This window comes from Podarcis cretensis, assembly GCF_951804945.1.
Source record: "Podarcis cretensis genome assembly, chromosome: 4".
In the NCBI taxonomy this organism is placed as follows: domain Eukaryota; kingdom Metazoa; phylum Chordata; class Lepidosauria; order Squamata; family Lacertidae; genus Podarcis; species Podarcis cretensis.
This window is the reverse complement of record NC_137173.1, coordinates 76,454,947-76,472,597: the sequence shown is the minus strand read 5'-3', so window position 1 is coordinate 76,472,597 and position 17,651 is coordinate 76,454,947. Positions and strand designations below refer to the sequence as shown.

At 40.5% G+C, this 17,651-nt stretch overlaps 1 protein-coding gene and 1 long non-coding RNA gene across 9 annotated transcripts in view; one reads left to right on the top strand and one right to left on the bottom strand.

The window, feature by feature from the left end:
* The window catches only part of AFF3 (ALF transcription elongation factor 3), a 242,227-nt gene that overhangs the window by 54,380 nt on the left and 170,196 nt on the right, over positions 1 to 17,651 (top strand). For 5 of the 7 annotated variants that reach the window (XM_079972474.1, XM_079972472.1, XM_079972471.1 and 2 more), the window contains exons 2-3: positions 2,166 to 2,286; positions 5,512 to 6,300. In XM_079972474.1, coding sequence (XP_079828600.1) covers positions 2,188 to 2,286; positions 5,512 to 6,300 — 888 coding nt within the window. In that variant the 5' untranslated portion in view covers positions 2,166 to 2,187. Of the gene's footprint in view, positions 1 to 2,165; positions 2,287 to 4,308; positions 4,649 to 4,699; positions 5,041 to 5,511; positions 6,301 to 17,651 lie in introns of those variants that run through there. The other 2 variants (XM_079972476.1, XM_079972475.1) reach the window with 2 other exon arrangements.
* LOC307214445 overlaps positions 5,660 to 17,651 on the bottom strand; it is a 102,707-nt gene continuing 90,715 nt past the window's right edge. The window contains exon 3 of one of the 2 annotated variants that reach the window (XR_013838098.1): positions 5,660 to 5,784. This is a non-coding gene — a long non-coding RNA (uncharacterized lncRNA). Of the gene's footprint in view, positions 5,785 to 12,381; positions 12,633 to 17,651 lie in introns of those variants that run through there. The other variant, XR_013838099.1, reaches the window with a different exon arrangement.

The window sequence follows — 17,651 nt, the reverse complement described above, 5'->3', positions numbered from 1 at the left end:
CATGCTGCAAAGTGAAAAATGAAATTTAACCAGGCATTTTGGTGAAGGAGAAGTAATTTATTGGATGTAAGATGAAAAGCTGTGAGAGTAAACATCAATCTCATCTTAGACACATGTCAGTGATTGATGTTTGCTCTGCACTGCAGCCTGGAGGTAAACTCTTTGAAACAGCATAGTAGGTACTTTATCTGTCTGAGGGAAAGAACACAGTTTGTTAAGTTGCTGCTTTTTTTTTTTTTTTTTTTTTTGGAGACCCTGCTACATCTTCATGTTCAATCAAAGGCAAAACAGTAAATCAGAGTAATTGCTTTGCCCTGTGGCATTTCTGTTTGTAAATGGAGGAAAAAATACTGCAGAACCCTCAAATTAACTTCTGTTTAAACTAGGTGAAAAGTCCAAAAAGTCACTTGCAGCCCAAGTATAGCATTTTATTAATCATGTCACCAGTCCATCAAAAGCTAGTGCTTTGTTTTTCTTGCACGGCAGCTGATGCTTTTGTTTCAAAATGCTTTTTAGCACTGAGGAATGTAAAGCTGTCACTTCTGGGAAATCATAACAAGCCATTAGCAACACAGACTTTATAAATAGTCATCATTTATTTATTTTTGTTTAGCTGAAAATGACAAGGGTATGAATAAACTGGCCAGAAAAGGTGTTGGATATGACTGATATAATGAGAAGCAAGCCTAATCTACAACTTACTAAGTGCTTGTGCTATTCAGTAATATAATTACCCAACATTACTGTATTGATTAAAATGATTATTCATATGAATATATGAAGCTACCAAATACTGAAGATTATTGATGCACCGAGCCCAGTACTGTACTGTCTACTACTTTGTGAGGCAGTAGATCAAAGAGAGAGGTCTTTCTCAGCCTTGTTACCCGGGGCTAAACTAAATGCTACCACTAAAATAAAATAACTACTTCCCAAGCTATTTCATTTGGCCAATATTGTGAAAGTACATTTCCGTTTCTGAGCACAATTCGAAGTGTTGGTGCTGACCTTTAAAGCCCTAAACGGTTTTGCCCCTGCATATCTGAAGGAGCAGCTCCGCCCTCATTGTTCAGCCTGGACACTGAGGTCCAGCTCTGAGGGCCTTCTGGCTGCTCCCTCACTGCAAGATGTGAAGTTACAGAGACTCATTTTCTGCACTGTGCAAAGCACTTCATAGACCAGCTGTCAGAATAAGGCAGTTTCACACCTTCATCTTGGTCAATCCTTTTATGAAGGGGCCGAATTCAGTGTAGCAGAACAGCATTCATGCATTTGTATTCACAACTTGCAGCCATCACAGCACATTCATGACTTACTGTACTATGAATGTAGCCACTGCCAGCTCTGTGATGTCTTAGTGCACAGCTACAAGTCATATCAGCCCATATGTGGGAGACTAACAACAAGAATGTCTTGGTTGGGGTGGTTGTTTTCTTTCAATCCTTCAATTCTAGTTGGTTGGCAAAAAGGATAACAATTGTGGCTAGGCTAAAGTAGCTGATAGTTGCGTTTGTACTTTCATGACCACAGCTTATCAGAAGAAGGTGCATTACTGTGAAAATATCTGTGGTATATAGCTTTAACAGCCCTTTAGGGGCTCATTAATGAAAAGAGAACTATAGAATCCAACTAGAATGATTTCATTTTTAAGCAGTATTCTTGTCTAACACCGTAAGTCACTGAAGCCCTTTAGATTTTGCTGGACAACGGCTCCCATCATCCTTGACTATGCCGATTGAAGCTGATCGGAGTTGGAGTCCAACAGTAAAGGGGGAGGGAACACAATAATTCCAACCCTGCTCTAAAGAGCTGTCATACAAGGAAATGTTTTCATCGTTTCTATTTAACCATAGCTTTAATTATTGTGCACTTTAAAAAGGACCCTTCCTTTTTTTTCTTTGTCAAAGATGCTATGACACTTGCCCTGTTTCATTTCACCTGTTCGACATAGGTCCCCTAAATATCTCATCCCTCCAGAAACTGGGTGAGTGTGTGTGTTTGTGTGTGTGTATGTGGACTTGAATATCCTTATTGGAATGGCATCCATCATATTCCTGTTCTTGTTTCCTTTGTCACTTGTTTGCTAATTCACCCTTCTCTATGTAGTTATGGCTACCCAGGGTTTGTTGCCTTAATTCTAGTTTTCTGCTTTTCTTTTGGTGCAGTGTCTATGACCCTGACAGAAATATGCTGCGCAGGAAAGAATGGGAAAGGAGAAATCAGGAGACCCAGCACGAAGATGGCATATTTAATAACAGCTACTCCCTCTTCAGTGAGCCATATAAGGTATATATATATTTCCCCCCAATTTTCCTCCCTGTTGTTTGATTGTTGCTCAAAGCAGGTAAGGGAGTTTAGGAGAACCCAATTCCCCAATGTAAAACGGAATAATCTATATTTAAAGTGTCCCTTACAGATGCCTGTCTAACCTTTTTTTGAAAACCTCCAGAGAAAGCCAGGTGACAGCTTATTCTATTGCTAACCCTGCCCTCAAAGTGGGATGCTTAGAAATTTTTAATTTTGTAGTCTCTTCCATCTTACAATCTATGGACTTATAAAGGAGGTCACCTACTCCTTTATCCATGTCATTCATGACAGTATTGAATGTCACCATATCCGACAACCAAAAACTGTTGTTTGTTCTTGGGCAAAGCTGATGGCTGTTAATGAACAAGCTGAGCCATGTTGCCGGGAAGTTGATGCTACTAGAACACAATGGCTGGTTGTGAGCTGAGTCAGAACCAGAGGAGGTGGCTTGAGGTCCTTCATGCCGGAGTGAAAAGTCCAAGTTCATGCTTGTACACCTCCCTTCACTTCACCTCACCTAACTGATGGGCCACCCGCCTGTGCTGCTCTCCCAGCTGAGCTTGCAATACTGCCTTCTGGTTTAATAATTGACTGGGACACCCAGGGTGGTGTGCCTTAATGCTCAGGCGGTGCTGGCTGAGGCTGATGGGAGTTGCATCTTGAGGGCACCATGTTGGCTACTCACGTACTAGACTCATTACCTTTCTCCTCCTTGCACCAAATACATTAGCTGCTCTATGGCAGGTCATTCTAATCCAATAGTGGGGAATTAGGCCCATCAGCCGCACACATACCCCAACTTGACCCATGAGACTGTTTTGGCCAAGCCATTTCCACCACCTGCTCTCTAAACCTGATGTCATTTATGTCAGGTGCAGGGCAGGTAAATGCATGGCTGGACCAAAGGGCGGGTGGCAGATACCACCAGCCAACTGCACCTGCAAAGACCTGTGTGCAGAACTTTGCATGTGTCAACAATCAGCTGATTGTCAAGGCAATCAGCACTATGTACAGCACTATGCAAAAATGGGTCACCTAATGTCATTGTGATAATTACAGGTGACTGACAAGAAACACCTTGCCCCCCAAATCTATCAAATCTATATCAATATCTTTCTTTTTAAGAAATTACATGAGGGATAGGTCATAAGTCTTGCTACAGTTCAAATTTATTAACAAGATTTTCCTTGCCCACTCAACAAGTTATTTTATCAAAAGAGAGTAGGTTCTTCTAGGGTTTTATGTGTATCCTAATAAAACTGTATTGTTTCCTTGTAACAACTGAGTTTTCTTCAAGTTGCTTGCCAATTAGTAATTTCAAATTATACAGCACTGTAATAATTTCGTTCAGTAAAAGCGACCACATAAATTATTTTGTATGTCCTACTTTAATTGGTCATTAGCTATAGGCTGCAGGATATACTTTTTTGTAGTCTGCCATAATGAACTGGTCTCACAAAGCATGCATTAATATTGATGTCTCATTGAGTTTTAGATGTTTATTTTTCAAAGTACATGAAAGGTGGAGCAGCGTTACATTCAAATGTGTTTCAAAAAGGTGTTTTAGACTTAGATCAGTACCTAGTTGTTGGCACCCGTCTGTATCAAGAGACAACAGAGTGTGCTTCCTGGGATGAAGTGAAACCACTGTGTTAGCAGCACCAAAGTAACATTACATGGTGCCCAAGCCTGGGCAGTGTGTATGGAGATCCTGGGCTGCCCAAACGGCGAGACCCCTCTTTCAGCCTCGCTGCTGTGGTCCAAAGGAAACAGAGCAATACATTTGGCACCATCTTGGCTACCAGAAGGAGGCGTACAAGGCACTCCAGAGTTGCTTAGGGTTTGCTCCTTAGCCTTTTCTTCTCCCAAATATGTCCTCCAAGGCAGCAGAGGTTTAGGATCAGAGTTTTCCTTCTCCTAGATGGGCTACCTTCCCAGGTTGACAAGCCTCATTTGACCCTCACTTCCCTCTGCAGCACATCCAGAAACTGGCTTCTTGACCATTGGACTCACTGACCTGGCCCGCTCAAATCTGCTGGAGCTTGTCATAACATGCAGTGGAAGTCCCTAGCTCACCAAGATTTTGAGACCCATCAGCTACCCTCACCTGGTTTAGCTGGCCAGTCAAAGGTGCTGCTGGGGTGTGGCTGCTGTCACATGCTGATAGCTTCTGGGAGCTTACAATGGTCAAACAGAAATATTCTAGCTCTGGTCATATTTCATGGAAATCATTCAGTATAGTTAACAATTGTCCATATGACATCACAATATTCTCAGAATTGTTGGAGAGGCTGTGGAAAAAGGAGTCACCTTTTTCCAATAATGGTGGGACTGCCCACAGGTATTTAGATACTGGTCAGTGGTGGGCCTAATATTTGACAATACTCAAATATCCCATTCCAAGTTCACTGCAGATTTGTTTACTAAATCTTTGGGATGGTCAACTGAAAGGGTTCAACTTTCAGGAACTCTTGACATTGATGCTGGTGGCTGCCAGAACTTCAGTTGTCCTAAAATGGAAAACCTTACAGGACTTGTGACTCACACTGTGGCATAAAAATATGTGGAATTTAGCGCTAGATGAAAAATAACTCATAAATTACATTTTTTCAAAGGCTCGTAGGATCCTGAAAAATATTATGCTGTTTGGTGGGATTTTGTCATATATATCACAAATACAGACACACAGGACTTCCTTTCAATGGTATAACAAGAAATGTGGCTTTCCTAATGGTATTAAATACTCTACTTTTAACTGATTTATCTCTTCCAATTATAGTTTGCTGCTGTTTGTTTGTTTTTTATTTGTACTTTTACTATTTTTATTGTATTGCTTTGACTTCAATTTAAAAAAAAATTAAAACTTTTTTCTGCTTCCAATATGATATGCTTGAAAAAAAATGTATTAAATACAAGTGATAACATTTGTAATATGCATAATATATACTCTGAAGCTCATGTAGCTTTCCATGTCCAGAGTAAATTGAAAACCTTTCTGCGTCCTCACAAAACAAAACATTTTATGTGATTCTTCATTTAATGTGCTTCTGAACTGTTGCATATTCATGACGATTTCCTTTGCTATTCTTGTAAGGTGCCACAAGATTCTTTGTTATTCTTGATGCTACAGACCAACATGGTGGCTACTTTCGATTTTGTTACAAAACGATAATTTAAAATTATTCTTGCTTACTTGCTTTACAGACTAACAAAGGGGACGAGCTCTCCAGCCGTATCCAGAATACCCTGGGCAACTATGATGAGATGAAAGAACTGCTGACGGATCGATCCAATCAAAGCCACCTTGTTGGTGTTCCAAAGCCGTGTATCTCTCAAACGTCTGTGAACAAAGCTGAGGAACACTTCATTGCTGACACAAAGCCCCACACTCACGCTTCTCCATCTTCCTTGCCAACGGCACTTTCTGGGCAGTTGAGCAAGAACGCTGCAATGGGTTGGCAGAAGTCTGGGCACACTCTGGAGAACCAGCAAAGGGGAAGCAAACATAGACATGGATTGCTGGATGCACACAATAACGACTTTAAAACGGTTAGCCAAAAGAACAGTTTAGAAAAGATTACACATTACGCATCCAATCCCTCATCACCATCTCCGTCGAGTGTTGCCCAAGGTTCTTTATCGTCTTCGCTTGGGGACAACAGCAGAACACAACAGCAGCCGCCAAAGCTGAGTTTTGGTGGAGAAGGTGGAGCTCAGGCTCAGGAGAGGCCAGCTATGCATAGCAATGGACACTGTGTGCAGAACTTTCCTCCTTCACTTGCTTCGAAGCCCAGTATAGTTCAGCAGAAACCAACAGCATATGTAAGGCCAATGGATGGTCAAGATCAGGCTCCTGAGGAGTCTCCGAGATTGAAGGTGCCAGCTGAAACTAGCCTGCTCTGCACCTCATATAGAGGAATGCCTTCTGCCAAAGCTGACTCAGCTAGGACAAAGTCAAAACTGACAAAATTTAATATTCCCAAACAGGAAGAGGTAAGTGCAACAGAGCTTTCCATGTGCCATTGATGTACTAGTTAATCACTTTCAAAACACTGAGGCAGAAATCTTACATTGACTTTTTTTCTCCTAGGAAGTATACTTTGCACTGCGTTTTCAGGGTATTCATTTTTACTCAGTGTGTAAGTGGCAAACTTACACAAGAACTTAGAGTAGGGTGGGGAGGGATTCCAGGTCATTCTTCAAATTTGTGATTGTCTCAACCGCTTACTTGGCTAGTAAGATAGCTACAGTTTTGGTTCCCATTTGGTCCGCTCTCCTTTAGTGCTTAAATTGTATCCAGTGACTTGATTACTAATCTCAACTGAAAATGGATTTTCGTTGATTGACTATTTCTTCACACCTATGTAATGGTGGTCAATGAATAGCAGCATTTAAAGTATGAAATGGGACAGGGGTTAGCTGGTAAGAAGTCAGTGCCCTGGTTCAAAGGATATAGATGTCTTTCTTTCTAATAGCATCATTAGCATGTACAGATGACAGCTGGAGATGAACAGGTTCTGTCAGCACTCAAACAGCAAAATGTGGTTGCCGCTGGAGTGCCAATTGGCTCCAGCTGCATAACTTAGAAATATTGGTACCGTCACAACAAATAGTGGGCTATTGTCCAAAGGCTGGAAGATTAATACTGTGATGTAAAACGGGAGCTTCATTGGGTCTTGGAGAAAGAAAACAAAAATGTATATGTCGTGTGTGTGTGTGTGTGTGTGTGTGCGCATAGGTTTGACTGGACGGATTTAGGGGATGGTGTATGTATCACAATGAAATGGTGTGGTCCCTAAAGAAGCCATCTCTGGATCCATAGGTGTATGCCAGTTACCATCCAATCAACAATACACTTTATTTATTTCATAGACTCATAGAATTGTAGTGTTGGAAGGGACCATGATGGGCTCGGACCCACAACTCTGAGATTAAGCGTCTCCTGCTCTATCAACTGAGCTATCCCAGATTTTATATTCTTCTTCATCATCACCATCATTATTTTAATTATTATTTTGTATACTGCTCTTCATCTGAAGATCACAGGACAGTTCACAATATAAAAATACAAAACAAGAACATAAAATGCATAATAAAAACAAGAACAGGAACAAACCAATAACCTTCCTCCCAATAGGATTATTGGAAATATATGTTGTTGTTTCTGTACAAAACAAGTTCCTCTTCCATTTTTCCTCTCGAGGTTTTCCTATCTACAGGCAATGAAATAGCACTTGAATGCAAATTATAGGCCATTATTTTTAAATATGCAGGAAAGGTTGATTTCCCATGCAGTTTAGTTCTTCATTTAATATTGTTAATCAGCTTTTGAAGGTTCTCAATATCAAGACATAAAGAGAATCTTAAAGTAATTTTTGCAGAAATTGTTTTAATGAGAATACCCTAGCTGTCCGTTATGTATAAAGGTATCAAGTGTTCGTTCAGGATTTAATTTTTAGGAGTCAGTTTCATCAGCATTAATCAGAATTCATATCCGACCTCCTGGACCTTTCAGAAATCATCCTACTTCTCAGTGTAAATGATAGCCTCTCATCTCAAGTGCTGCTGTTTCACATTTAGAATTTTATTGTAAGCGGCTTATGAATTATATTACTAGAATGATAAAGGTCTGAAGTGCTGAACAGAAACATCTTGCAGTATAAAATAGGCCATAGAGAGACACTTGTTTCCAGTATAGCTCTTCTAAAATTATTTGCTAAACATGCATCCATTCTCTTTTATCTTGAACTTATGATTCATGTATTGTTCTTGGTAGATTGAAAAAGCCAAGATCCAATGTCTGGACTCAAGACATGCACTAATTTCCCCCCTATGCCCTTGTATTTTTAGACATGTAAAGAATTGTACTGAACTTACCTACTAAGTAGCATTATGTTCAGTGGGTCATGTTCCCTCATAAGTCCGTTTAGGGCTGGAGAATTGAGGGGAAATTTATAAATGCACGTGTTAATTAGGTTGTACTCTTTATTTCGTTAGGTCAACTTCCAGTGTGACAAATGAGGCTTTCCTTAGTCAGAAAATCTATGTAATTGTTCTTTTTCCCAGTGAACTTCAGTCATTTTGTGGCAGTTGCTGGCTTGGGAAACATTTTACGACCTATTTTTATTGATGAATTCCTTTTATAGTCCACATCAATTCATAATATAGACATCAACTGTCCAGTCCTATATATTAAAACTGGGGTCATATTTATTGGATCTTTTAATTCTGTGTTAATGTCTTTAGAATTTTGACATTAAAATTAGAATATTACACATAAATAACTTGGTGATTAAATTGCATTAGTTTTTTTAAGAACGATTTTTTTCATTGGAGTTATTTTTTTCATGGTTCTCCTATATTCAGTTTACACAAGGGTTTATGAACAGTGCCAGTTTTAGGAACAGCAGCTATCACTTAAATGTATCCTAGGCAACAAACTCAAAAGTTCGTATATCCAACCTTCCTATTTATTCTGTAGCCCTCTGTGCCCTCAGGTGACCATTCCTGAAGATTAGGGTATCCTTTGGAATGACACAGGAGCAAGGCTGTAACTGGAAAGTGGAATTGAAGTAAATGGGGAAAACTTACCTTATGGGAGTAGAAGTTCCACCTGCTCATGCTATCATCAAGTTTGATCCAAGCCCAAGAAAGCATATCCTGAGCCAGGATTAGATATATTGCTTGTCAGGCTTGTTTGCTTTTCACAGAGCAAACATCCCAAAATATTCTATAACACAGGGGCAAGCCACATCTAGATACCTCATCTAGGTGAGTCTAAATAAGTCAGTAAGCAGGCAATAATTAAACCAGGCATGTCCAAAGTCCATTTTGGGGGCCTAATCTGGCCTACCGGTTGATTTAATCCAGTTCCCGTGGCAGTATATGTCCTGGGGTAAAATCCTTAAAAAGCTCAACAGCTTTGGGGTAAAAATGTAAAGAAAGCTCAACAACTTTGGTCGGCCCTCATGCATGTTCACTTCATCAAATCTGGCCCTCTTTGAAAAAAGTTTGGGCACCCCTAAATTAAATCCTTGCCTAGTATGGTTGCTGTATTTTACCACTAACCATCAACAGTAGCCACAATAAGGGGATTTCCCCACAATTTTTTTTAAAGACAAAGCAAGGAACAAGACACAGAGACAAGCCAGTCAAAGGCATAGGCACCAGTTGGCAGAGGTGGCCCACCCCATTTAACTGCCTGAGGCAAATTGGAAAAGTGCCACCCCCCTCCCCTGAGGCCTTGCTTACCAGGGTTACATGGCATGGCAACAGGGGTGGGCGGTCACCAGCAGGAGCGCTGCCTTGTGGGATTCTGCCATCTGAGGTGGCTGCCTTAGTCCACTTCATGGGCGAGCTGGCCCTGCCAGTTGGTCATATGAATGCTTAATACCCACTGCCCTTCACAACCTTAACAGGTCCTCCATTCCCTTGCTGACCTTTTGCTGTGAATGTGTACCTATGCTACGCTCCTGCCAGCCAGTGTTGACAATGCAATGAGCCAATGCTCTAACTTGGTATAATTTAGCTCCCTATGTTCCTATGTGCGCATGAACGTCATCAGTAGGAACAGCAGCAGCAGCAGCAGAATCATGGGTCCATCCAGTGCCTTTTTTCTAAAAAAAATAATGTTTAGGGGTACTCTCATTTTCCTACTCATTGAAATACTGCCCCTCAATGAAGGCAAACTTAGATTCACAAGATGTTTAGGGGTATGCGTACCACTGTGACCCCTCCAGAAAAAATCACTGGAGCAGTCTACTCTGTTCCCTTCACCATTATGGGATCATGGATCATGTTCCTTTCCGTTGTAAAACTGAATGGAAATATCCTGACAATTTCTGCTTAATCAATGTTTGGGGAACATGCCTCAGATTTCTGGGGTGTAACATACGCCATTTACCTTTTGTAATGATTCATCACTTGCCTATGCCATCTCAAATCAGGTTCTAGGCTGCCAGAATATATAAGCTGAATAATATGACATCCTAAATATTATTCCGAATGGACATTTGTGACTACTGTGATAATATCAGTCCATAAACTATTTGTCCTTCTTGCGCAAAGTTATCATTTGTAGTTTAGAGTGCACTTTAGAAAATGAACCTTTGCATTTAACTTCCAAAAGGAAACACAGACCAATTTCTAATACAGTTTTTAATTTTTGATAATTCCTTTTTTCACAAATGGTTCTTTGGAAGATACACTGTACATTTGCTCCTCTCTCCATGGTTTGCCACTCTATATTTTGAAGAACATAATTTGCAGTAGCAAAAGTCGGAGAACATGCTGAGCCTAGACATTTATTTGAAATGCCATATTATGTGAACCTGTTAATGTCAAGACATATCTTAGGAGTATCACATAAAACTGCTGACCTTTCCTCAGCTCTTGATTACTTTTTGTCTTTCTCAATTAAGGAACTGTTCAGAACCCAGTTCACTGTGTGACCCTGAGTATATAAATCTACACTGATAATTTCATGGCACTTGTACATTAGAAATTATGGTGCATCTATGGACATAACTTACTGCTCTACCTCAGTACATTGGACAGACTATAAAACAGATGGAGCAGGAATTTCTCAGATATACTGCAGGAAAAAACACCCAGCTACATAAACTAGAGTATGGTGAAGCTGTGACTCTCTGAAATAAGGGGCAAGTTAGATGATATGACAGCACAACCCAGCTTGGATAACTCAGAATGGGAAATACCAGTTTATGCCAGTGGGAAGGGGTAGCTGTCAAAGCTTCCCCTCAAAGTTGGTCTTGGAGCCCAGCGAGAGCAAAACTCCTGTCCCCCAATTCTATGCTTTAAATGGTTCCTACCCTCTTGGTAGGGATGCGGGTGGCGCTGTGGGTTAAACCACAGAGCCTAGAGCTTGCCGATCAGAAGGTAAGCGGTTCGAATCCCCGCGACAGGGTGAGCTCCCGTTGCTTGGTCCCTGCTCCTGCCAACCCAGCGGTTCGAAACACCTCAAAGTGCAAGTAGATAAACAGGTACTGCCCTGGTGGGAAGGTAAACGCCGTTTCCATGCGCTGCTCTGGTTCGCCAGAAGCGGCTTAGTCATGCTGCCACATGACCCGGATTCCAATAAAGCGAGATGAGCGGCACAACCCCAGAGTCGGCAATGACTGGACCTAATGGTCAGGGGTCCCATTACTTTTACCTTTTACCCTCTTGGTGGTGATACAACATACTAATCTGCCACCATAATGTCTAGCATAGCTGTAGGCAGGGCTGGCCCAAGTCATTCTGCTTCCTGAGGAGGAGCAGCGGTTGGTGCCTTGCCCCCATGTGTGAGTGGGGTGGGTGGGTGTTTTTGAATCAGGTTAGCCATATTGATTCGTATCCTGTTGGTGGATTCTTGTCGTTGTCTTGTTGGGCTGTGTATGTGATAAAGGGGAGGCCATACCGGGGTGAAGGCGTCTTCTTCTATTTGTCCCCGTGTCAGTTTCAGTTTGTTGGTTAGTTTTTCTAATAAGGCTGTTTCCCATACTATTTGGTACCAGTGGTCCATGCTTACTCCTGACAGATCTCTCCAGTGTCTGGCTATGATGTTTCTGGCTGCTGAGAGTAGATGGGTTATGAACTCTTTATGATGTGAGTGGGCATTATTATCTTGGAAGATGTTTAGTAGGGCCAGTTCTGGGGTGATTTTTAATACTTGCTTAGCTATTTTGCATATTTCTTGTAATGATAATAATAAAATATTATGACTATTCTAATAATAATAATTGTATGATTGTTGTCCAGAAAAGTTGGATTTTGGGGTATTCTCACCACATGTGAAGGTATGTGCCTGTGGAGGTGCATCCTCTCCAGCATTTTGGTGAGGTTCCTGGGTGTATTAGCGCTAGTTTCCTTGGTGTTAGGTACCATCTGTAAGTGAGCTCTCTCCTTCCTATTAGAGGCACTATCTAGGCCCTGTGGTGATCTGCCCAGAGCTGTGATTCCTAAACTTGGCTCTCCGGCTGTTGTTGGACTACAACTCCCATCATCCCTAGCTAGCAGGACCTGTGGTCAGGAATGATGGGAATTGTTGTCCCAAAACAGCAGGAGACCCAAGTTTGGGAAACCCTGGAGAGTAGTAGCCTGTTGTACTATTCATGATCACCTCTGTATAGTCTGTCCAGCTACTGTAGCACTATGGTCTTGATAAATCAGCCATCAGAAAATTCTCACTGAGGGCTTAAGAAATGTTTGGTGACCTGTTTATGTCATTTTCCATTTGTTTGCCTTCCAGATTACGAACCACATTCAGTATATCAATTGAGCTGCAGGTTTTTTCCTCTTGTCCTTGATTTGGATCATTGTTAATCCTACATCAAATAAAAAAAATACGAATGCAGTTAGCACAGCAGTTTTCTGCCACTTAATGCAAACAGTCTTATGATTGTTGCTCAAACAAGAATAATAGTTCTTGGGATGCACATGTAGTGAGTTGAGAATCACTTTGACTCCATGGGCCAGATACTTATCAGACCAAATTTGACAGGCGGGGACAGTTGCCAACCTGACAAGCACCTGATGTTACAGGTGGTTTGGTGCTTGGAAATCCCAAAGTCAGTACTTCATATATGCACTTCCTGGCTTGTGGTTTGTTGTGGATGTTGCTTAGTTTGTGCTACCTTATTGGAAGTAGTCTATCCACACTGCATCTCTTAAATGCACCTCCAAATACACATTCCATTCTAAGTAATGTGATGCATTATATTACTTTTAAAAAATCACAAACTCGGGTGTGTTGACTCAGAGAACATGAAAATAAATGTGTTCGTCCTCCAGTTCTCCTGCCACTCCCTGCCACAAGTCCTTTAAACTGCTAGAGTAGGATTGGGGAAACTTTTTCAGCATGAGGGACAGGTCCATGTCAGTGCCCCCCCCCCCATGGACCATTGTTGCAAAATTAAGGTAAATATTTAAATTATTTTCTTAAAAAAAGATATTTGCACTAAGGACGCTAAGCAATGCAGCAATAAAATTCCACCACTCTTTTGTTATTCTGGTAGCGAACTGTAAAAAGTCCACATTTAAATATTTTTAAAGGTCCATGATTTCTAAAGGCCCAGTTTCCCTTCCTATTGTAAGGTCATGATTGTGGTGTTGTTTGTGCAACATGAACAAGTTAATTTGTAGTCAGAAACACAGTGCAATAAAATTTCTGGCAATAAATTTTAAAGCTCTTTCAAATGTCACTGTGCTTCTAGGTGACTCCTACTTTTAAATTTGAAGTCAACACGTAAGAACCTACTAAACCTTTCTCAATGAGTTAGTTGTGTGCATAGCTGAATGGTTAATATGAAACTGGGGGAAATGACCACGTAAGATCATTTTAGTTTGTTCATCATCGTTGTTTGATAATTGTCCTAAAATTAATGGCAGCTACAGAGTATAAAAATTTGACTGAACCAAGTATAAATATAGTCAGCAATTTAGACTGTTCTGATTCAGTATGAAAATGTATTTTGATAATAAGTGGATTCCTATCTAAATTCATGAGTTCCTTTCATGACACTTTGGGTTAAGCCTGAAATAGATTAATCTTTTTTTCTGATAAACTTTTGTAAGCTGTGATTTCTCTGGTGACCACATTTAATTGGATATTAAATAATGTGCTTATCTTTATACCAACACATTTTTACAGCTTTCGTTTTTCACCTGAGTCATATTTCTTCAGCTGAAGAACCAGAATATGTTTGATTCGAACCATTATCTGCTAAGACTAGAATTAAAATACGTTAAACATTGGTTTTAAGTATAGGTTTCAGGGTGTGTGGTTGTTGTTGTTTTTAAATGAAGACAAATAAATAAATTACTTACAATTTAGATAAGGTTTTTGAGCGTTCAGAGGGCTTCATTTACATGATATAAATGTAATAATAAAATAAAATATCAGGAAGGCTTAGAATAGCCATGTAAGGTAGAACAGCACTAACTGACCTCTTGTTGTGGGCGACTCTGCTCAGAAGAGAGGCTTGCCTAAGATCACGTGGTGAGTTTGTAGCTGAGATTATATTTTCTGTTGTTTTATATGTGTTTAAATGGTACTTTATTGCATATTTGATATGTGGCTTATAATATGCTTTTGAGAAATTCCCCCCCCTTGAAAAGCAGAATACAAATTTATTTTAAAAAATAAAACCAAGGCTTTTCAACTCTTTTAGCACAGTTGCTATGCAATTTTACACCTACCTACTCAGAAGTAAGTCCTACAGGATCACATAAGATTTATTCTCAGGTTAGGTGGGTGTAGGGTTGCAGCCTTATAGCCATTATACTTTTACCTCATACTAGATCTAGCTTCTCCGTGTTGAACAGGGACAGATGTGTCTAACAATAATTGTATGCACAGACAGTGCAATTCTTTGCAAACTAGTTCTCATTAAAGTCTTGACATTAACCGTTTGCAGGTAATTATGCTTTACCACATTATTTAGTCTACAGGATGGCACTAATGATGCAGTAGCACTAATTACTTCCATTGGTATTGTGCATGTACAGGGGTGAGATGGATAGGTATAGTGTCAGTTGGAGGCATGCAGATTTTCTCATGCAAACACCTGTCTGGGTTTTCTAATTGCCAGCACAGCTGCATAGATGATACAGTTTACACAAACACAGTTGTCTGTAGTGTGTATGTTGGACTTGATCATCTCTAAGTTTAGCCATCTCAGATCTACAGAAGACAAGATTATTATTTGGGATCATATCCCTCTTTAGAGAAATATGCTCTTTGATTATGAAATTGTATGTCATAATCTAGCATAGTTTGGGATTTCCCGAGGGGCGAAAGAAAAAGAAATATGGTTCTGCCGCATTGCATGACCACCTTGAGGTGATAAATTTGAGTTGGGGATGAGGGCCCATGGGCAGCACTATACCAAGGTCTCCCTGAAAGTTGTGGGGGCCACATCTTGGCTTGGTGTTCTGAGCTGGGCAGGAAATGGGCGTGGGGAATTTCTCTGTAAATCCCTTTCACGGTCGCATCCCTTCCTGGTTAGGCTTAGGCTTTCAACAGCTTATGTCTGGAACATTAAAGGTAAAGGGACCCCTGACCATTAGGTCCAGTTGTGACCGACTCTGGGGTTGCAGCGCTCATCTCGCTTTAGTGGCCGAGGGAGCCGGTGTATAGCCAGCATGACTAAGCTGCTTCTGGCGAACCAGAGCAGTGCACGGAAACACCGTTTACCTTCCCACCGGAGCGGTACCTATTTATCTACTTGCACTTTGATGTGCTTTCGAACTGCTAGGTTGGCAGGAGCAGGGACCGAGCAACGGGAGCTCACCCCGTCGCGGGGATTCGAACCGCCGACCTTCTGACCAGCAAATCCTAGGCTCTGTGGTTTAACCCACAGCGCCACCCGCGTCCCGTCTGGAACATTATTCTAGTCCACCCTTGAAGGTGAATAGCACCTGAGAGATTCCTGAGAACCCCAGGACAGTTTCCTTTGGGCATGAATAACGCTAGATGAATAGATACAACTTCTTGCAGAAACCCTTTCCTGCTAAGGAGAACCTGATCCATTCCTTGGTTTACCCAGGGATTTTGGGTCATATGAACTGAATACAAGCAATATAAATTGCCTAAGCCTTGGTATTACTGTTGGCAGCTGGCAGGGGTTTGTTGTTCCTCTATGTTGTTGTATATATGCAAGGAGGTAAAGAAAGTGTAGTAAGCTATCATCTGGGAGGTATTTAAACCCCAGTTTTCAAGAAAAGAGGGTACCAGAAGGATAAGACAAATAAGAGGAGGGGGTGGGGAAGAGATGGTTAAGGATATGGGAAAAGGAACAAAAATTGAATGGGAGGGAATGGCAGTACAGAACATAAGAAGAATCTCTCTCGTTATACTTTTAAAAAAATATTAAATTTCTATTAAATGTGAGTTAATGTGATGGTGAAGATATCTGGGCTAGATCACTGTACTGAATTTCTATTGGTATTGTCAGATGCGCTTTGAAATATGTAAGATTCCACAAATGTGAGTGAATTCAACTATGCTTGACGTACTTTAATATTTATTAAGCTGCTTAAGCACTTGCTTTTTTACTTTTTACAGTGTGATATTATATTTATGTTCTTGGTTTTAAAACAGTTATCCATCCTGAGCTTTTAGGAAAGGGCAAGAAATAAATAGGCTCCTCTTAACAACATCTGCATAATTAAAACAGCAATAAATTTTCTGAAGTTTGCAATTAAATTAAATGGCGATCAAATAAAATTGCATTCATGGGATGAAGAGTACATTCTGGTTAATGATTACCTTACGTAATTCAAGGTTCATTGCCTATTATTGATTGTACTTTATATTTTATAATCTGATCTTAATGAGCAAAAGTAGAGGAATCACATGCAAAGTGTTAATGATGGTTTCACCCTTTAAGATCTTTAGGAGGAGAAAATGCAAATTTCTTTTGGTTACGTGGTTCAAGTTTTTCTGTATGCAAATATAACACATCTGTGTATTTACTTTACTGCAGACATAACTAGCAAGTGTTTAGTGATGAAATCTGTTCTTAATTATGATAGCAGATGTCAGAGTAGGAAGTTTCCCCCCTTTCTAATGCAAAGTCGCCTGATTTACTCATTTTCATATGCATTTGTTAGGGTTGCCAATGCAGAGAGAGAAGCCTTTATGAGAGACTTCAATTTGCTTTCTGTGTGAGAGCCTGTGCAAATTGACTAAATCTGCACAGCAGGGAAGTTTTATCTCCCTTCCTCATGCATTGCAAGCGGTTGTTTCTGCCCAGCCCAAGAAGAATATAAAGCTACTCAACAAATGAGTGAGCTGTTAAGTGCTCTACTAAGTATTTTAGGCAGAGGTTCCTATAACTTTGCTGTGCCTTACTAAAGAAGTGCAAGCATGACGTCACCGTTCTGGGGTAAATGGCATTAGCAGGCTGGTCTTAAAAAGGTATTTGCAAATAGACATACTTTTTCTTGGATGCTTCGTTTTTACTGGGTTTTTGCTAAAACTACCAACAGGATGGAAATGATTAGAGCGTTTTTATTGTTGTAGAAAGTAGAAAAGTTGCCTGACTCTCTCTTTGATTGGTTTGAATCATAAGGCTACTGAAGCTCTGTTTGTGTGTGCGCGCACACACGCTTTCCTGTGTTCGTTTACAGAATCCTATATCCACTAACTGGAAATAAGTCCCATTGAGTTTAGTGGGATGCAGCCCAGTAACTTTCCTTTCCTTGAAGACACTCACATAACAGTTACAAGATCTTCTTAGTTACAAGATCTTCTTAGTTACAAAATCTTCATGGTGCATAAAGTAAAGGTAAAGGGACCCCTGACCATTAGGTCCAGTCGTGGCCGACTCTGGGGTTGCGGC